The sequence below is a fragment of the Microcebus murinus genome, chromosome 7 (assembly GCF_040939455.1).
Source record: "Microcebus murinus isolate Inina chromosome 7, M.murinus_Inina_mat1.0, whole genome shotgun sequence".
Classification (NCBI taxonomy): Eukaryota; Metazoa; Chordata; class Mammalia; order Primates; family Cheirogaleidae; genus Microcebus; species Microcebus murinus.
In genome coordinates, this window is record NC_134110.1 from 34,629,006 (window position 1) to 34,650,475 (window position 21,470).

General features: G+C 48.9%; 2 protein-coding genes across 5 annotated transcripts in view; one reads left to right on the forward strand and one right to left on the reverse strand.

Moving 5' to 3' along the window:
• Window positions 1-8,396, forward strand: part of NDRG1 (N-myc downstream regulated 1) — a 55,466-nt gene extending 47,070 nt beyond the window's left edge. For both annotated transcript variants that reach the window (XM_012785449.2, XM_012785450.3), the window contains 3 exons: window positions 1,358-1,393; window positions 3,750-3,801; window positions 6,467-8,396. In XM_012785449.2, coding sequence (XP_012640903.1) covers window positions 1,358-1,393; window positions 3,750-3,801; window positions 6,467-6,708 — 330 coding nt within the window. In that variant the 3' untranslated portion in view covers window positions 6,709-8,396. The remainder of the gene's footprint in view (window positions 1-1,357; window positions 1,394-3,749; window positions 3,802-6,466) is intronic.
• Window positions 8,397-13,871: 5,475 nt separating this feature from the next.
• The window catches only part of CCN4 (cellular communication network factor 4), a 31,568-nt gene continuing 23,969 nt past the window's right edge, over window positions 13,872-21,470 (reverse strand). The window contains exons 4-5 of one of the 3 annotated variants that reach the window (XM_012785445.2): window positions 18,533-18,726; window positions 13,872-16,900 (exon numbers count right to left, since the gene is read on the reverse strand). In XM_012785445.2, coding sequence (XP_012640899.1) covers window positions 16,601-16,900; window positions 18,533-18,726 — 494 coding nt within the window. In that variant the 3' untranslated portion in view covers window positions 13,872-16,600. The remainder of the gene's footprint in view (window positions 16,901-18,532; window positions 18,727-21,470) is intronic. The other 2 variants (XM_020289025.2, XM_020289026.2) reach the window with 2 other exon arrangements.

Sequence of the window (21,470 nt, forward strand, 5' to 3'; positions counted from 1 at the left end):
AAGATGCCGGGCTTCATGCTTGCATAATGCTATACTTTGGGGGCTGTCGTTACAAAGTGCCACAAACTGGGTGGCTTAAAACAACAGAAATTTATTGCTGCACAGTCTGGAAGCCGGAAGTTCAAAATCAGTGTCAGCAGGGAGGGCCAATGTCCTCTGAAGGCACTGGGGGAGGAGGGACCGGTCCCTGCTTATCCCTCAGCTGCTGCCAGTCGCTGGCAGCCCTCGGCGCTCGTTGGCTTGGGGTTGCATCACTCCAGCCTCTGCCCCCTCTGTCCCCTGATGTTTTCCCCATGTGTCTCTGTGCCTGTGTCCAAATTGCCCTCTTCTTTTAAGGACATCAGTCATTGGATTTGGGGCCCACCCTAATCCAGTGTGACTTCATCTTAACTTGATTACACCCGCAAAGGTTCTATTTCTAGATAAGGTTGCATTCATAGGTAACTGGAGATTAGGACTTCAATATGTTTTTTGCTGGGACAAAATTCAACCTGCAACCCACAGCAAAGGGTAGGTAGCCTAAGTCGGGTGGCTGATTTGATGGTAGATCCAGGATCGGGACCTACTTCAGCCTCGGTCTAGATAGACTCTGCCCACTGCCCACTTACTGACTCTCCCCTGCAGGGAAAGTTCTAGCATCCTGTTACTTGCGTTCTCATTGAGCCGAGGACCGCCCCATGTTAGTGAGGTCCTGTGGCTGGTGCTCAAGGATCTAGCCTTGAGGCTCCCTGGGCTGCAGGACAGCCACAGTCCTGTTTCCCTGCAGCCTACCCTCTTCCTGCTGCCTGAGCGCTCTCAGCCCTGCTCGTTCCCGTGTCTGGATACATTTGCACATATGCCTAAAATGGACTCAGTTCTGTAGCAATGGTGTTAGATTTGGTGATTTAATAGGAACTTTGAAAGACACAGCATTTATGAAGTGTAGCCCGTCAGAAGTCCCGTTGAGCTGGAAGCCTCCCTCCATTCCAACAGTTTCGTTTCGAGGGAATCTTTCCAGGGAATGTGTGTAAAGGGCCTTACATCAAGTCCTTTCAGGTCAGACAGAGCCGGGCCAGAATCTTGCAAGTTCCTCCAGCTCTCTGGCCCAGTTTCTGCCTCTGAAATGAGGCAGGCAATTCTACCTTCCACGGTTCTTGGGGAATGGAGTGAAATTATCTATAGGGCTTTGCATAGTGCCTGGCACATCGTAGGCTACAAGTTGTGGTTTCCATGGAGACACTGTCTGATGCTGAGAGGATGGTAATGAGAGCCGTAGCAGCCTTGCTAGGTGGGGCTGGGGAGCAGGCAGGTGGATGCCTGTTTGGAACTGGCTTGCCTCTTGAGGTGTGTGGCACTAACCAGCTTCCTTCCCTCCTAGATGGCGGATTGTGGCGGCCTCCCGCAGATCTCTCAGGTGAGTGCCACCTTAGCTTTTGCGTTAAGCACCTGTCACCTCTCTCTGGGTGGAGTGCGTGTGCCTCGGTGACCTGTTAATGCCTTTGCCCTCACAGCCTCGCTGTGGCATCAGATGATAGTTTGTGGATGTGTTACTGTTTATAAAAGGTGCTTGTTCACAGGGACTCATTTGATTCCCCCAGAAACTAACCCCTGTGGAGTAGATGATACTGGGGTTCACAGAGGCCCTGGACACAGCTTGGTCATTAGAATCTAGGTGTGCCTACCCCAAAGACCACAGGCTTCTGCAGGAGTGAAGGGCCCCCAGGGAGCTCCAGCCCAGAGCACAGGGGTGGGGAGGGGATTAAACCAGGTGGTGTGTGTATGTGTATGTGCAAGTGCATGTGAGTACATGTATATGTGAGTGTGCATGTGTGTACATGTGTATGTTCGTCCATGGGTGCACACATGTGTCTATGTTTGTGCATATGTGTGTGCATGTATGTCTGTGTGCATATGTGTACATGTTTATGTCTGCTTGTGCACGTGTGTGCATGTGCACAAGTAAACATCAAGTAATGTAGTGTGTTTGCTGTGTAATAACTGACTCCTCCCATTCTCCCATAAATAAACCCACCAACCTAACAAAGGAACTTTTCATCTATATTCTTCATGATTTTATATCATGAGAATTTTGTATTCTATCTTAAAATGTGAAATACCAACAAATTATGTGAATGTTTTGTCACTTTGTTCCTCCAAACCCTGCCCTGCCTCCTTTCTTCCTTCTTTCTTCCTTTCTCTACTTGAAACAAGAACAGATCTAACCCTGGCTGTAATCACAACCATTTTCAATGCCATGGCCTGGGCTCAGCTAGTGCAGGCTTCCAGGAAACCAGCCCAGGGAGCACTGGTTCCTTGTAGATGCCTCCTCCTTGTGCCCTAACTGGTTGCGTGTTTACGTAGGGTTTTTCCACCCTTGATTTGATTAGATCCTTGCAACTGTCCTCGGAAGAGCAGGTGTTTTGTCCCAGTGTCACAGAAGAAAAAACTGAAGCTAAAAGTGGGAGAGAGTGCCCACGGTGGCCCACTGGAGCCAAATTTGGGCCCAGATGTTCTCGTTCCCAAGCCTGTGTTCTTGGTTCTCTCCTCCACCACAGGCATCCCTGTCATCTGCAGTCCCAACTCCCTTGTCCCTTTTCCTTTGTCACACAAGTCTCAGAGGGCAATTTAAGCATAGCCTCTCCTTTAAATGTCATTTGGCTCTTTGTGGAAAGGTGGCAGGACAGCACTGCCTCTGTCAGTGACTTCTCACTGTCGCAGGAGAATGAGGCTCAGAGCACTGGATTTAACAGGTGGAATTAATGTAAAGCTGCAAATATGCCCTAGATACTTGCGCATTTACCTCTGGTTTAGATTAGCTTGTTTGAGAGCAACCAGTAGAACTGCATGTGCTCTCAGCATTTCCTAGTCATTTCACTTAAAGCAGCCGTTAGTCAATTAGTTAATTGGTTTGTCCCACCAACATCCATTCATTCTTCTTTAGATCCTTTCTTCCTTTCATTTTTCCTTCTTTTATCCATTTTCCTTCTTTCTGTCCTTCTGCCCATGGATCCTTTTTACTCTTTATCTATCTGTAGTCTTTCCTTCCTTCCTTCCTTCCTTCCTTCCTTCCTTCCTTCCTTCCTTCCTTCCTTCCTTCCTTCCTTCCTTCCTTCCTTCCATCCTTTTTTCCTTGTCATCCATTTATTCATCCCTCATCTTTCCTCCTGCCAGCCAGCCCACTATCGAGGCTGGAGGTGCACTGCCTCAAGACCGTGGGTTCTGAGTTTGGACAGCCTGGGCTGATCTGCAGGCCCCACCACTCTGACCTCTCCAAATCTGTTCACCCGTGAAATGTATATAAAACAGTACTAACCATGAGGGGGCTGTCAGGAGTAAATGGAAAGTGCAGCCAAGCCCTTTGCGCAGTGAGCGGCCCATGGTGCTGTTACACTTGTACCCCAGATGCTCAGTCGGGCGCATCACTGTGTCTAATGCAGTCTCCCCAGAGGCACTCAGCGGTGGTCCTAGCGCTCTGCCCCTGTTTTACAGGCAAGGAAACTGACGCAGACAGGTCACGTAACTTGTCCGCATTCCTACAACTATGAAGTGAACTTGAACGTTTTCTCTCTGGCCAAAGATAATGCGGTCCCCCTAATTATCCCACAGTCTTTCCTTTCCTTTTGTGTTTTATCCCGTCAACATGTGATGGCCTCTGTCTTGGGCCAATGAATGAATGAATGAATGAAGCTGACCATGGGTCCAGCGCCTGGTGGCCTTGGGTCATCCGGACCCCGGTGACTGACCGCAGTCTCTCTCCTTGTCTCTTGCAGCCGGCCAAGCTCGCTGAGGCCTTCAAGTACTTTGTGCAGGGCATGGGCTACAGTGAGTATGGCGTTGCTCAGGGTGCAGTGGGTTGGGGGTGTGTGGGAGTTGGAGATGCAATCCCCCAAGCCGGGTTTGGATGACTATTCTCTATCGCCTTGGCCAGCTCTAGCTTAGGAGAAAATACTCAGGTGTGTGGAGGGTGCATAGCAGTCTAGAGGTGCTAGTCTCTCGTTTATACTAGAGCAGCTTAGTAGCTCCTTCATCAAACAGAAGCCATTTCATACCAGGGATTATTTTAAATTTAGATGAAGACTATCCCTTTAAGTACTAAGAAGATGACAAATAATGAAACAATGAAAATATTTTCAATTTTGATTACGTGCTAGCTTATAGTGGTGATGACAAAGATGGCGATGATGGTGGTGATGGTAAAAGATTATTAGTAAATCCTTTCTTTTTTCTCATTGAACCATCACAATAATCTTATGAGAAAGTCTTGCCCTCATTTTACAAATGTGGAAACTGAAGCCTGGAGGGTTTAAGCAGGGAGCAGAGTGGGGGTCTCTGAAAGTTCTCTGAAAACTGTAAAACTCTGTGTAAGTGGCTGATAGAGTTGAGTTGCTTATATCAAGACAGAACATGCCTTTGATACACCATGAAATTTGGGAATTAAAGGATAAATGGAAACATAATTCAAGAACTAGCTTCTCGCTTTATGGTTACAGTTTATTTGTTGGTCGGACACATAAAGCCCTCTTCCCAGAGATGACGTCCCAGGACTAGGACAGATGCTATTGAGTTTAAACACTCTGTTGAATAGCGGCCACACTGGGTGGGTCTGTAAATTTGTGTGCCTTTCTTAAGTAGGAAGCTTTGAACTTCTCATTTCTTTTGTCTTCTCCTTAAACTCTTGGCTTGTTTAAAATAGTAGCAGTAAGTTTGGTAAGCTAACTGCAGTCTTAAGATTGGCCTCAGTCGTGTTTAGTTCTAGCAAGGCGGGGAGTGGGTAAGTCTCATTTACACGCGTCACGTGGGATCCGAGAAGCCCTGTCCCAGCAGAACGCGTCTGCCTGTGGGCCTCCTGCCCCTCCGGCCGGGCTTCCCTCTGGGCATTGCGCAGGCAGCAGCGAGACGGCGAAAGCCGCTGCCCAGACCTCGCCTGCCTCGCAGGGCGTGAACCGCGGCTCTCGCTTGTCTTGGACCTGACGTGGGTTTGGATTTCTGCTCCCAGGGTGTATTCTGGGGAGAAAGGAAGCAAAAGCTAGGCCCCATTGTCACCCCCACCCCCAAAATCAGCTTCTATTTCCAGAAAGCCAGAGCATCCTGTAGGTCTTAGGGAAAATAGCAGGAAGAACTGTGGTCCCCGAGGCATCAAGCGAAGAGAAAGAAAGTAACCCATGGCTGCGCTCCTGCACACGAGGGTGTCCTGCATGGCCAGCGCATTGCACACCTGACATCCTTCACCGCGGCCCTGGGAGCCCAGCCAGGAGAACGCCCAGATTTAGGGTTGAGAAATAGAGGCTCAGAGAAGTATGTAAGCCACAGAGACAGGGTTGACCCCGATTCTTTCTGGATTCAAAACTAGCTCTTAATTCTCTTTGTGAGTATCGGCCATCAAAGGCCAAGCCCTGTGTCTAGCAAGTGCGTAATGTAGGCTCTGTGTGCCTGTGTGTGTCCCAGCTTCCCTGCCTCCAATGTCCCTCCTTCAGTGTGGCCTTCACAGTGATCGTGCTTCAACTGCATGGGGTACGAGTTTCCTAGGGCTGCCCTGACAAATCCTCACAAACTGGGTGTCTTCAAACAACAGAAATCTGTTTTCTCATAGTTCTGGAGGCTGGAGGTCTGAAAGCAAGCTGTCAGCGGGGCCATACTCCCTCCGAAGGCTCTAAGGGGATCTTTCCCTGCCTCCTCCTGCCTTCTGCCGGCCAGCAATCCCCGACCCTCGGGGGCTGGCCACGCCCGTCTCTGCCTCTGCCTTTGTGTGGGCTTCTCCGCTGTGGCCCTGTGTGTTCTGCACTTTTCATAAGGACACCACCGTCATTGACCGCCCTAAATCCAGGATGACTTCCTCTCCAGATCCTTAACTGATTACGCATGCAAAGACCCTATTTCCAAATAAGATCACATTCTGAGGTTTGGGGTACACGTGAATCGCCAGTTAAGGTAGAAAGGATTGTTTTTGTTTTCTCTTCATTCCACTCCGTCAGCACCTGCTGTGCAAAAGGGCATTTCAAGCCTTGGAGGAGATCAAAGTACGGATGGCACCCTTGCTAGTACCTGGTGCTGACAGACTTCTTGGGGAAAGGGAGGTGACACTGACAGCTCTGCCACAAACCTGCCGTGTGGCCTCGCTTTCCCCGAGTGGGACATGCAGGGATTACCTGGCCGAGCAGGAGTGTTCTCTGCTCCAGGGACAGCCGACAGCATGGGCTAGCGGGCACCGGGCAGGGAGCTCAGCGGACACTCCCACAGCCACACAGCTGTTAAGCAAGTGGCAGCATTGGGCTCCAGACCCGGATCTGGGTCAAGTCACTTACGTGGATTGTCGTGTCCCTGCTTACCCAGCGGCTGGATTACTGCCAGGACCAAGACAGGACAGGAAGAGTGCTTGGCCGGGGCTGGCCGCGTGGGGGCGGGGGCGCCGTGGCTGCCAGGCAGGTGCATCTGGCCCCTCGCATCCTGGAGGCCCCACCCCCTAACTGGCTGTCTCCTGTCTCCCCAGTGCCCTCCGCCAGCATGACGCGCCTGATGCGGTCCCGCACGGCCTCGGGCTCCAGCGTCACCTCTCTGGACGGCACGCGCAGCCGCTCCCACACCAGCGAGGGCACCCGCAGCCGCTCCCACACCAGCGAGGGCGCCCGCAGCCGCTCCCACACCAGCGAGGGCGCCCACCTGGACATCACTCCCAACTCGGGTGCCACCGGGAACAGCGCTGGGCCCAAGTCCATGGAGGTCTCCTGCTAGGCGGCCTGTGCAGACTGCCGTCCCCGGACTCTGATCTCTGTAGCCGCCCCCTCCCTTCCATCCAGCCCCTTCCCGCCCCTGCCTGCCACACTGCGCCTAACTCGGTATTAATCCAAAGCTTATTTTGTAAGAGCGAGCTCTGGTGGTGACAGATCGGGTCTGTCTCGGGCACCCTCTCCGACGAGGGCAGGGCGGCTGTGGACCAAAGGAAAGAGGCACCTCAGTGTCCTGTTCCATTCACTACTGGCCGGTTGCCCCTCCCTTACCCTCCCTCGGAGACACCAAACTGCCAAAAACAAGCAGCGTAGCGGTAAACACTTCACAAAGCCAAGCCCCAGCTGCCCCCAGCATCCTGGTTCGGAGGGGCGCTTTGTCAGACCGCCAGCCATCCACTTCCTGTTTCCTCTCCAACTGCAGAGAAGCTGCCCAGCTCCAGGAAACAAAATCCTTTTCCAATTTGGAGACGGGGAGAGCAGTGAAGTGTGGGCACCTCTTTTAAATAGGCAAAACAGGAAGCGGGAGGAAAAGAGGTGGACTTTATGTTGAGGCTAGAGGCATTTGGAAAAAAACAAACCCACATAGTTGACTTGAAGAAATTGATTTTTAAGGTTGGTGCATATATAAACCTCTGAATGCTGACGCATCCAAGCCTGTTTTCCTAGCGTCCTTTTAATGTGCAACAAAAGCGGGCAACCAAAGCTCCTGGCTTTACAGAAAGAACGCCCTGGCAAACGCTGGTGTCACGGTTTCTGAAGGCTTTGGCTCTGCCCTCTGCCCCTCCCCCGCAGACCCTTCTCCCACCCCAGACACGTGAGCGTGTGATTATTTTTGTTCGTGGGGAAGATAATTTAGATCTGTAGTTGCATTCTTTGCAATGGAGGGAAGCGCTCTGGCCAGCCGTGCCTGGCTGTGTGAGTCTCCTTGCGGGGGGTGGGGGGAAGGGCATGGGGTGGGCGGTATTTCCATTCCTAGATGGGAGGGATCCCTTGTGTTTGTGATGGAATCGAGTACAGTTGTGATTTCCGTGGATCTCGAATTGAGTTAAATCCAGTTTCCAATCTTTGACATCTGGGCCGGAATCTAAGCCCAGTAGCTGAACGTTTCCGACCTGGTAACATCACTGGATCTTCAGATAGAACTTTTTGCTCTTGTGGGGCGAGGGTGGGAATTCACATGGGGAATGGTGGCTGAGAAAATGCCAGGATTCTGGAATACGTATTCCATGGGCCTATCCTTCCCTCTCCTGCCTTCCTCTCTCCCTGCCCCACTAACCAACCCCTTACCCTGAATGAGGTGGCGCCACTGACGTTTCTGAGATAGTCGGCTGCCAAGTTCCCATACTACTGCCTGTGATTTTCGTTCTGGCTAACCATGGATTTTCAGAGAAGTTTGATCAGAGTGCATCAAACATTGTGAGTCAGCCACTGACTGGGAGCCTGGTGGTTTCCAGGACCCTAGAGTTGGAAGAAGGAAGTAGTTGAGTCTTCTAGGAGGCGTGAGTGGCAATGACTCATTTACCTGCCACCTACCACCTGGGAGGCTCCCCCTGACCTTGTGCAGACAGGTCGAGGATCAGGGCAAGAGTGGCTGAATCCAGACCGGGAACTGTTGTGTACAAGTCTTTCCAGAGGAATTTCTTAATGAGATATTTGTATTTATTTCCAGACCAATAAATTTGTAACTTTGCAGTGGCTTGTGTCTTCTTTCCTCGCCCCGAGAGATCGTGTGTGCAACATCGAGGTGCCAGGATGGGTCTTTCAGGATGGGATTGCCTGTCCTTGATCCCTGGGGGCTCCTGCCACAGCCCCCCAACCCTGTAACTCTGCTCTGGTGTGGCTGTGTCCAGTGGAAATAGAATGTCAGCCCCATAGGCCACTTGGAATTTCCTAGCGGCCACTTAAAAAAAAAGTAGAAACAGGTGAAATTTATTTTAATACATTTCACTTAACCCAAGATACCCAAAATATTACCACTTCTGTAAAAAATTATTAGGCAGACGTTTTACATTCTATATACTAAGTACATCCAGACAGCCACATTTTAAGTGCCCAATAGCTTGGACAGTGTAGGGATAAGTGGATAAAGCCTGTCAACCTATAATTAGAGGGAAACATCTCTTTATTTTGATTTTTTTTTACATTTTATTTTTATTACAGAAAAAGTATGTGGAAAGGCCACTCCTTTTCTCCTGCCCAGTGACAACCATTGCAACGTTTGTTTTCTACTCTACATGTAAAAATTATAAACATGTTTTAGTATAGCCTTCCATTTTATTTAAACCTTTTATTTAAGATGAGTACAGAAGAGTTGCAAAGATAGCACAGAGAGTTCCCGTATGTCCTACACTCAGCTTCCCCGAGTATTAAGATCTTACGTCACCATACATATCTGTCGTTGGTGCTAAGCCCTGGACTGTGTTGGGATTTCTCCGGTTTTCCCTCATGTGCTTTCTCTGCCCCAGGATCCCATCCAGGGTCCCTCATCACATTTAGTTTTCACGTCTCCTTAGCTTCCTCTGGCCTGTAGCAGTTTCTCACACTTTTCTTGCTTTTGGACAGTTTTGAGAAGCACTGCTCAGGCATTTTGGAGACCATTCCTCAACTCAGATTTGTTTGTGATTTTTCTCATGGTACAAATGGGGCTATGGGTTTGTGTGTGTGTGTGTGTGTGAGACTGGGGGGGGGGGAGACCAGAGAGGTGAGGTGCCCTTCTTGTCACATCATATCCAGGGCACATGCTGTCACCATGGATTAGTGCTGATGGGATTAATCCTGATCCCCTGGCTGGGGTAGTGGTTGCCAGGTTTCTCCACTGTCAAGTTGCTTTTTCTGCTTTTCCATACTTTACTCACTCTTGGGAAGCAAGTCACTGAGGGCAGCCCACACTCAAGGCCGTCCCTCTCCTCCTGCTGTTTATACTGGTTTCTCTTCACTTGCCCTGAAGGTTTCTACGGCTGCGTGATCAGCTGCAAACACTGTCAAAGTCTGCGCAGCACGTGGGTGTGCGTAGTTCTCAGGCCCCGATGTTTAGGATATAGACTTGGAACAAGGAAGGGGCTTTCACTCAGCACAGAAGGACAAGAAGGTGTTCCCAGCCTCGGGGACAGCTTGGGCACCAGCACAGAGGGGTGAGCGGTTTGTGCCTTTACCAGAAACCTACAGTGTAGACCTGGCCAAGTGACTTTGTGTGCTGCGTGTGGCAGGAAGTGAGGCCGGAGTGACGGTCCGGGCAGGGGTGGCTCCTCTGCAGTTCTGCCTTTTCCCCGCAGAGGGTGAGGCCAAGGCAGGCTCCTGGGGCCTTTTTATCTCATGGATGACCCTTTAGGACGTTGGAGAAGCCTTCAGACCCCCTCTCAGAAGAGTTTTGAACACATAAAATGAAATACATACGATTACAAAAGAAACCCCTTATAGTGAAGCATAATTATCAAAATGTTACAACTGGGTGACACAGTAACGTGCTTTATCAATCAGTTCAACAGTACGGTGGAGGCAGGTTTCAACACTGCTGCAGTCTGAAAGATAGATATCTTTCACATAGATACCTATCAGATAGATAGATATCTATCACAACTGCCACAGTTGTGATAAGGCGATCACCTGTGATTACAACTGGTGATGTTGGGGTTTGTTGCCTGCATTTAGATAGAAGGAAATGCTAAATTGCAGCTAGAGGTTGGTAAAAACAAAGATGTATTTCCCCCCATCCAAAAATAGGGCCCTCTGAATTCTATCCATGGATCCCTGGAGGGACCAGGGACCCCAGGTTAAGAAGCCCTGATCAGAGGTGGGGAGGAGCGTGTTGGTTCATGCTTATTCAACAAACCTACGTGCCTTTCCTGCCTAGGGGCCCTGTGTGAGGGTCAGGAACAAAGATAAGGTGGGCCAGTGCCATGGTTGCAGGGGCTGCTACCCTCAGCTTTGGGGAGTGAGGGGTGGCACAGAGACCCTCGGGGCCTGGCACGGTCTGGCTTCCTCAAGGGAGGGGACTTTACAAGTGCTTGCATGCACCCGATGCTATGCAGAGATGGTGTGCCCAGGGGCTGTTTTGCCAGCTGGGGATCTATTTCTGATCTCCTAGCTGTTTGTTTTGGTTTGTCTCCTGCCCTCGGTTTCAGCAGCAGTTGGGAGGCCAAGTTGGCGCTGAGATCAGCACGTGCAGGATCTGTCCTTACGCCTTCTCAGACAGTCTCACTGTGAGAGTCAGCGGATTGGTTTCTAGAAGTAGCCCAGACACAATCGGCTTAAGTATGTGACTCAGGTTTCTTAGACTGCGTGGAAACCCTTCAGTGGTGTCCCCGAGGAATCCAGGAACAGAAGGTGAGGCTTGGCCTTATGGGGTTGGAGATGGCATTGGAGAGGGGGTGAGTGAGCAAATCAGCCTCCTTCTTTCTTAGATCAGATTTTTCTGCAATGCTAAAGCGTACAATGGTGGCCCTAACCTAAAGGCTACCCGGCCTTTTAGTTCTTGGACCTGAAATCAATCAGGTCTTCGTGTCTCTTAGGGAGAAGAATGTAATTGGTCCAGCTTTACTCAGGTGTCCGCCCCCTGTCCAATCAGCTGTGACTGGGCTCTCGTTGCTCCCACCCCCTGGCCCTCACATAAAGGCAGCAGGGGGCAGGGTAACTGGCACGGCTGTGGTGGGTGAATTGGAATATCCTTTGCACAGTTAAATCCATTGACAGCCAGGCTCATGGTGGCAGAACATGCCTTTCCTCATCCCTGCTTCGAGAAGCTTTTCCTGAATGCTCCCCTGCAGAGAGAGAAGGTGCATCTGGCATTTGCGAGGCAGCGCATCATCACTGTGTGTGTCCCTTCCTTCCCAAACTAGCCATTCTCTGCTTCCCTCACCTCCAGGGCCAGCCCACTGCCAAACACATAACAGGAGGTCTGTGTTAAGTAAGCAGATGCACACTTCCCCGAATCATAATAATACCTAGTGTACATTATAGTTTCTTTCTTCTTTTTATCCTTTGTGGGGAGGAATCATTCTTGCTTCATAGGTAAAACCAAGGCTCAGAGAGACTAAACGGCTTGCCCAGCCATTTCTAAAATGGATTTTCTCCCTTGCTGCCTGTTAAAACAGTCCACTGAGCACGTGACTCATGCCACCACCTACTGATGCTTGGAGATGGTAGGACATCAGTTAGTTCCCAGGACCAAAGGAGACTGTGGATGCCATAAGGTTTTTATTAACTGTGGGGGGTGTTAGTCTCTACATTAAACGGTCCCACTCAGACTTGGGTGACCTGCTTTTATGATATCTCTTATCTGGTTTTTATTTTTGTTTACCTCTTTTGCAGGCAGGCTGACATTTTCTCATTGCCATCAGTAAACCTGCTTGTAACAGCTTCCTTTCCCTTTTTATGGAATGAAGTAAGAAATCCACATGGTGTGAAAAACAAGAGCAGTAGAGATCTGGAGACAGGCTTTACAGTATATAATATATGAAACAGTGCATGGGCTTTGTGCCAGTTTACTCATCTCCTTAGAAGTCATTTTTGTTCAGTCCTGCATTTAGAAAGAACCCAGATTCAACTAGAACTTGGACTTCTGAACACAGAGGATACCTTTGCAGTTTCATTGTTTCGGTGGGGGTGATGGAGAACATTGGGATCTCTGCTGTAGGCTTTCTATGATAAAGTGCTTCATGATAAAATGCTCTGGCCATTTCCCCAAAATCTCATTTTCCCAAAACTGCAGCGACCTGATATCCTCAGAAATTTTCCCAGAGTCTACACATTCATCTTAATCTGAGGCATTCATTTGCAGGACTTCACAATCTAACTTCAAATTTTGAAAACAATATGCTTCAGGCTAGAAGTGTTCTTGGAAACAATTCATGTGATAATTACTTTTTAAAACTTTTTTTGGAATGGAGTCTCCCCTTGACTTTTCTTATAAAAGCTTCATGTGTTTGGGGGGAGCAGTGGATGAAGGGAATTTGGCCAGGGGATTTCAAAAGAGTTATTCACTTCATCTACCCCAGCCGCCTGCACATACAGCTGAGCATGAGCATGTGTCAAGTGCGGCGATGAGAAACACAGAAAGGTATAACATGCCCTCCTACCTTAAAGAAGCTGGCTTTTAAATCAAGTTATAGCATAAAAGGGAAAAAAAAAATTTAAGGACAGAAACAGTCTATGCTTAAAGTAAAACAGCATTCAACTGAATGTTGGCAATACTTTCTCTTTATATTTGCTACTTTAAACAAGGGATAAACAAGTTAAATATGCAGACACACATACTGATGCTAATTCTTACTGTGGCCTCGTTGATTACCCCCAGTTTATGAGGAAACTGAGACTCAGCTAGTAATAGATGTGTTTATTATGTGCTTCCTAATGTTCTAAGCTCTGTCTTAAAATTTTGCATGCAATATGCATCCAGATGAGATGTAAGTACTATATTTCATAGATGAGGAAACTGAGGCTTTGATGAGTTAAGTGAGAAATTTCAGTAGAAAATAAAGTATATCAACCACAACGAGTAAGATGTGCAACGTTTGGGGGATGGGCATGCTTGAAGCTCTTACTCGAGGGGGGAGGGGGGCATGGGCAATATAAGTAACCTTAACACTTGTACCCCCATAATATGCTAAAATAAAAAACAAACAACAACAACAACAAAAGAAAATAAAGTATATCAAGATCCACTTGACTTCCAAAGTCACATCTGTTTCCATTGTGCTGTGCGGTCTCTCTTGCATTTCTTTTTACTTGTCTTAGTTCCTACAGCAGTACGCAATAGATACTCTGTCCATCCATTCAGCCCTTACTTACACAGTCCCTGACGTGTGCCTGCTTCTGAGCTAGGCTCAGAGGATGCAGTGATATCCCCTGACCCCCAGGTATCCACAGTCTAGTTGAGGATATAGAAAGGTATTGAATAAGCAAGTGAATGAATGAATGAAATGCTTAAAATCCATTTTATATTTACATCGCGTGTCTTCCAGCCTGGATGCACTGGCTGCTCTAGTCTTCTCTGAATTCTGGAGTTCATGTTTCTAAGCCCATCTCCAAACTTCTAAGCCCTTTTTGTTTCCGTATATAAACTATCTGGGACCTAATTTCCATGATCCGAACATTTATCAAACGCATTCGATGTTCCATCATTGTCTCATAACAACTGGATACACAGAAAGAGCCACCAAACTCAGTAAATGACTTTGCTGATGATTTATTACTGTAAGGAGAAAAGCTGTCAACATAGAATTTAAGCAGTGAAAACCCTTTACATTGGGCAAACATGCCCCACGCTACACAAATCATTAGAAAAATGAGGACTTGTAAAACATGACAGATTGCCCAAGTGCTATTTTTTCCTCTACTGGGAAATTCTAAGACATTTCTTCCTATATATTTTTTTAAGTCACAAAAATGGCAGTAGGCATATTTAAATATTAAATCACAGTTTTAAAATAGATCTATACGTACATATATACACACAAACACATATCTATGTGCAGACATACACAGCTGACCATTACGACTATTTATGATTCCCAGCTATGTGGGGTTATCACCATGGTTACTTTGCATCATGACAAGTCTGCAAAAAGCAGTGACATAATTCAACATCATAGTCATGGGCTAGTTTACTTCCCCACAATAACCCTATGGACGCACAGGACAATGCTGGCGAGACTGTACACAATCTTATCATTTAAATCTACTTTCTTTGATCACTCTCCGAATCACTTTCAAAGTTAAAATTGCAGCTATCATCAGTAAAGCACCTCTTGTAAAGGTCATACCTTTGGATTTTAGGGGCAGGATAACTAGGCTTAGTGTCGGGAGAGATGGCTCAGGTGTCAGGCGATCCTGGTTTTCTATCCTGGTCTGCTCTTCACTAGCTGGTAAGACCCTGAGCAAATTATTCAACCTCTTGGAGACCCAGCTGCCTTTAAATGATGATAACGCCATATCCTGTAGGTTTGCTACAAGGATTAAATGAGATATGGCAGTAAAGCACGAGACCTGGCATGTGGGAAGGGATCCCCAAATGCTTGTAATAAGATTTAGCAGAATTAATTTGGTGAATTCAGGTCTCCCTCCCTGTCCCATGCCTAAGCACATCGGAGCAATTCACTCCAAGTACTAACATTGGTTCTGATTTGAAGGAGAGGATGATCTATAGGGGATGTATGGATTGTTGTCTATCTCATTTTTTTTTTGATGCTTAGGTGATTAAATTTTGAGAAAATCAGACACTCTTCTCTTGGGAAAGGAGCTAGAAAGAATGATGAGGGAAAGGGACGGCAAGAAGTCACTTATTCCAATATGTTTTCCTATTCTGACATATTTGGAAGCTCTATAAAAAGAAGGAAAATGCAGATTATGAAGTCAGCCCAATTTGGATTTGAATCCCAGCTTCCCTATTTACCAGCTGGGTGACTCAGGTCGAGTTTTCTTACCTCTCTGAGCTTCCATTTCACATTTGTAAGAAAAGAAATAATAATGGGAATTTCTCAACATCGTTGCGAAGATTCAATGAGCTAGTGTATATAAAGCACTGAGAACAATGTCTAGCACATAAAAGGTGCTAAATTAAAGAATCATAACAGTAAATATTATATTTTACTAACAAAATAAATAATAGCCTCATTTCCATGAATAACAACCTTCTCTTCTTTTTACCTTCAACTCTTTTTGACTTTTAACCGCTGGTAAGTATTTCTGTTTCTAAAAAACTGGTAAACCCTTGTCTTCACACCAGAAAACTGGCTGTTTTGGTCATAGATCCGAAGGCTGAGAAGTGGGTTGCTGAGGCAGAAAGAGATGTGTCCTGGGCACAGGGACTCTTGGGGTTCCAGAGCCCCAGCTTGAGAGGCCAGGCCAGGCGGACACAGAGTGGACCCACTTCTTGGTATGACCATGCCTGATCTGGACCTGTCTTGGTCATTTCAGGAAGGTCTGGCCTGGTCTGCAGCTGGGTCTCTTGAGGCTCCGTAAGAACAGAGGAATGTTCCAGGGCATCACTCTGGGCACGAGAGAGGCAAATCCAGGGGCTCCAGTAATTCTCATGAGCCCCAGGCAGGGAGAAGATGAGTAAGCAGGGAAGAGCCCAGCCGACTGCCTGAAGCCCTGGCAGTCAGCAGAGGTCCAATGCTTGGGCCAAGAGATCCTTCTGGAATGGGCTCACCTTGCCCTGTCCCTGGAGTATTAACTGGGGGCTTTTCCCATCAGCAAGGATGTTTAGCAAATTGCATTTCTGACTGGGATGAACTTAATCTATACCCTTCACAGTGTAGAGGTTAAAAGAAACTTAACCTCAACAATACCCAGATATAATCTTCCATTGAAAATCCAAACCAAACAGCCATTCACTTTACTTGGCATGTGTTTGGTGACCTTGGGGAGTGCACATTGTTGGAATCAGGGATAGTTTCGATTTGCTGAGGTCAGAACTGCCCATTGAGGTGCCACTTGGCAGGGCCCAAATAATAGATTAATCTACTGTTCTAAATCCCATCTATCCTTCAGAATGGACCCAAAGAGTCTTGCAGTTGGGCATATAAAGAGGGAATTAGGGTACTGGCTATCTAGTAGACTCCATTCCTTGTGACTTAGGCAAGATCCAGCAGAACTTCGGTGACTTGGACAGGCTGGATCAGGCCTGGGTCTTGTCCAGAAAGTCTAGAGACAGGTGTTTTCCTTGGAGTGAATGCTGATGCTGCCAAGGAGGGGACCCTAGTGTGGGCCTGAGCAGCACCATCATGGGCCGTTTGGGTAGTCAGAGACAGGACAGGATTCCAAGGGTACTGACCAAGGTAACTGGAGTGAATGGGAAGTGGATAAAATAAGACTCAATGATGCAAAGTTACAGCCACAGAGGACTGGCAGCTTTGCAGGCATCGAGCCAGGCTCCAAGGCCCATGATCTGTACCTGCCTAATCGGCAATTTCTGAGAAGTCAGGGTACGATTCCAAGTCAGCAAAGATGTCATTGGGATTCCTGCAGCTCAGGTTGCAGAAGCAGGCGTTAATCCACAGGACCTGGCGGGAGAAGCCAGGCCCATCGGGACACTGGAAGGAGACATCGATGGTCTTGGACTTGTAGGGGATGCAGCACCTGTTGTCCGTGCAGACCCCACAGTACTTGGGTCGGTAGGAGCGTGTGCTGATGCAGCCCGCAAGGGTGAAGTTCATGGGAGCCTCTGGCTGGTACACAGCCAAGCACTTCTTCTCTGCCTGAGAGAAAGGAAAGGTGCTGTCAGTGGGGCTGTTAGAGGACAAACAGCCACCTTCTTCCCTCCAAGCCCTCAGGTTTTTCCTTCTGGCTTGCCACAGGAGCACTCCACCTTAATTTCAGAACCCCGGCATGTTCAAGCAAGAAAGGACATTAGTGAATAGAGTGAGAGCCAGTGAGATTATACACACAGGAACTGAGGACCACAGAGGAAATCGCCTCGCTTGAGTTGTATCCGTGGCCTGCGACTTCTCTTCTGTCCTGCATTTCTGACTTGCCAATGCCCAATTCATCACAGTTTCACCAACACGGGAAGCCTTTTTAGCTCCTTCAGCCAACCAAGCTGCCTGGCTAGCTAGTAGCATCAGGACTCCATGGTCACTTTACCCTCAGCTCCCCGTCCTCGGCCTCCCATGGGCTCTCACACACACCCTTATCTTGCAACTTGTTCTATGGGATCCACATTCTTTAAAAGGGAAGCTCCATCCTTCTGTTGGGCTATGACCCCTCGAGATGTGGTGTCCTTTTTGTGTCTCTACAGTCTAATTCTGTGCCTGGTAGATAGTAGCCACTTGCCAAACTTGTTGGATTAAGAATTCTTGGGGTCTACCATATCTCCACACTATGCTAGATGCTCTTTGGGGCCTGAAGCTTATACAATTGGGCAAACCTTTTAGGACACATAATTATGGACACAAAATCGGGTGAGAATTTTGAACCTACAACAAGGAACTTGCTTTTAGCTTTGCGGCAGACTGACCCATCTCACCCAGATCAGGGCCTTTCTCCCATTTCTCCTGCTGCCGGTACCTTTTCTGCTTATGTTCTCAGTAGAGAGATGTCTACTGAGTACCTACTGTGTGCCAAGCACAGAGAATGCAAAGGCTAGCAGGACAGAGAAGAACAGTTGGAGAGGAGGGAGAAGAGGAGAAGAAGGAGGAGGAAAAGGAAGGGTGAATCTGGGTGACCAACACAGAGATGATGGGAGAAGCTGCCAGGGGACAAGGAGCAATGCTGGACATCAGAAGAGGACTGATGTCTTGTCTCCTGGGCAACCTTCTCCTCAGCGTTCCACCAGAGCTCTGAAACTGGAATCAGTGCTGAGATCTGTTTTGTTTTGCTTTGGTTTTGATTTGACAACAGGCTGACCAGTCCTAAGGCATGAGTGAGAAGGGCTTGAGTTAGGAAAGTATGATCTGTGTCTAACTCTGAGGCCTGGGGCCTGGGGCTCAGAGACGGGAGGAGATTGGCCATAGTCAGATGCCATTAACACAGACAGGCTTTGGACTCCAGGGGTCCTGGCCCCCGTCCAGTGCTCCCCATATAACTCTGTGCTGGTGCAGGCAGTGGGGGGAGGGTGGGGGGAGGGAGGATGAAGAGCAATTTTTAGGGTCCCCGACATCTCTCCAGAGTGACCTTGATTCTAATCATACGGTAACAGCCAGAGCTTCCAGTGAGTGGAGTTCAGCCTGGTAACACACATTATCCCAAAAAACCCTTACACCAAACCCATCCCGGGGGGCTTAATTGTTTCCATTTTATAGCAGGTGCCCACGAGGACGTTTAGGAGCCAGGCTCAGAGGCAGGTTTGTCTGCCTGCTAAGTCCCAGATGCCGCTGCCGCGCTGGACCCACCTTGATGAGCGGCCGCATGTCCACCTCGCATGGCCGCAGGTTGCAGAGGCGGCTCTCCTGCTCAGGCTGGCACCCGGCGTTGACGTTGGAGACCCGCGTGGAGACCCCCAGGCCGCAGGTGGTGGAGCAGGGGCTCCAGGGGCTCGTGTAGGCTATGCAGTTCCTGTGCCACGGCTCCACCTCGTCCGCAGCTGCTGCGTGGGGGGCCAGATTCCCCATGAGCCTCCAGCCCCCACCAGCCCCACACCCTCATGTCACTGCACCAACGTTTGGGGTCCCCGAAACTCAGACAGAGAGAGCAAGAGAGAGAGCATTTGGGTGTCCTTCCCCATAGGAGGGCAAGTTGGCTTATAACCAGGGAGCAGAAAATATATTTTCAGGTCCCTATATTTTTCTGATCAAGAGAGGCAGTATGGAAGCTTGGAAGGAAAACCATCTTTAGAGACAGGTGGACCCAAGTTCAAATCCCACTCTGTCACCTACAAGCTATATGACCTTAGATAACCCACTCTGGGCCTGCCTCCTCTTTGGAACAATAAATAATATTTGCCTGTGGCCTGGCAGGACAATAAAAAGGTCTAGATTTTGAGTAATTATGTATCAAGCATCTTGTTAGGTACTGAGAATAGGAGGATAAAAAGACATTGTTGGGCTGGGTACAGTCCCAGCTACTCAGAAGGCTGAGGTAGAAGGATCCCTTTAGCCCAGGAGTTCTAGCCTGGGTGAGAGAGCAATACCCTGTCCCTAGTTAAAAAAAAAAAAAAAGACACTGTCTCTGTCCCTGCGTATCTGCATCCTAACAGTTAACAGATTGTCTCAGCAATGCCGACAGCATATTGGTTATGAGGACATACAGGCTTCAGAGTCAAATTACCAGGGTTCCTCTGCCACTTACTAGCTATGTGACTTCCAAAATGCTGGCTACACCTCATGCCTCAGGTTCCCCACCTGCAAATGGGGCTGACAACAGCATGCCTCTCCCAGGGCTGTGGTTAGGCAAGATGATTTCACGCCTGTGAAAGCAGCCAGGCTGTCCCTGGCCCTTAGAAAGTTCGGTCAAGGTGAGCGTGTGTGGTCACTTGACTGTGGCCAACTCAACGACCCACCGCTGGGTGGTTCTACGAATACTCGTATCCCCAGCATCTGGAACATGACAGGTGCTCACTCACTGCATGAAAAATCAGAAATGGTGATGAACTAGAGATGGAGGCAGGCAAAGAGCCAGAAGACAGAGAACCGCCCCTGGAAAGATGGAACAAGATTCACTAGAGGAAGAGTTGGAGAGTGGCCTGGTCCCACCAGACACACAGTCCACAGGAAGCCAGAGAGACAGGAACAGGTGGGGGGAAGGGATGTAAAGGCAGAGAAAGGAGAAAGAGAGAGATAAGGAGAGGAGGAGGGGTAGAATGAACAGAGGGAAGGTGAGAAAAGTAATACAAGCATGGAGCAGGTCGGAGAAGAGAGAGGAAGAGAGAGAAACACAGGAGAGAGTAGAGATCTAGCTAGGACCAGGAGAGAGAAAGAGAAAGTGCCTTACACTCAGCCCTCCAAGCTGATAGGGTGCAGGGAACATTGACAAATGAATGCAGGAATGACTGAGTTTAAGACGGAGAGGGTGAGAAAGAGAGGAAAGAAAGGGAGGCCTCGAAGGACAGAGGAGGGGCAGGGCTGGGAGGGGCAGGGCTGGGAGGGGCTGGGCCTGCAAGATTGGCAGGTGGCGGGCAGCGATCTGCCTAGGAGGATAAAAGGGCTTTGGTTTCTGGGTCGCCTCATCCAGGCAGGGGCTCTGCGTGTGCTCGGTCAGAATGGGGTCACTGGGCCACACACAATGAGCAGACAGCCTCTGCCTCCCTGCTGCCCTGGTGACCCTTGTGTGTCCTCCTGAGAGGGACAGTGGGGGACAGCTGCCCTGGGCCTCCTCCCATCCACACAGCGCTGCTGCTCCAACTGGCAATGTCTGGAGGTGTTACTAGTTGTCACAACTCGGGGAAGGGGTACTACTGGCTTCTGGGGGGAGAGGCCAGGGATGCTACTAAGCATTCTCCAGTGCACAGGACAGGCCCACCATAAAGAAGTGTCTGGCCCGAGACATTGCCAGTGCCAAGGTTGAGAAAGCCTGCCCTACACAGTCCCTGGCCAATCTGAAGCTCTTACAGCTTTTAGAAAATTACCCCGTGTTCTTAGAACTCCCAAGCTCTATTGCCATTTCTTCCTTCCTTCCTGTCCACTTTCTTAGTAGACATTTCCCTCTTGAAATGACCTCATCCACTGTCTGCTCCCAATTTTCCTCTCACATCTCAATCCTCCTCTCTGTATCCTCCCATCTCACCTCCTGTCCACCCTTCAAATATCAGCCTCCCCAGACCTCGGCATCAGGCCATCTCAGCGACACCACTGTCAGCAGCTTTCAAGCAGATGGCTTTCTGCCCCCTCCCTCCTCCAGTGCTGCCTCCACCGGACACTCCTCCTCATGCTTCCAAGGGCGGGACGCCTGCCTCAAACTCTCCCTGTGGCAAATAAAGCAGATCTGCTTTACTCCATCCTCGCTCCCTGTCTTGTATTCTACCCTAAGCAATGAGGAGCCCCGGGAGTCCTCCTCTACTCTTCTTCCTCCTTCACCCCAGGCATTGGATTGATACCAAGACCTTCAGTCTTACTTGAGCAATGTCCCTTCCATCTGTCCCTTCCTCACCTCTCTACTTCCTCTTCCCTAGTTCAGATATGTATTAGCTGATCTATCCATCAATCTGTCTGTTCATCCATCCATCATCCATCCATCCATCATCCATCCATTCAGCATCCATCCATCCATCCATCCATCCATCCATAATCCATCCATCCATCTATCATCCATCCATCCATCATCCATCCATCCATCCATCCATCATCCATCCATCCATCCATCCATCATCCATCCATCCATCATCCATCCATCCAT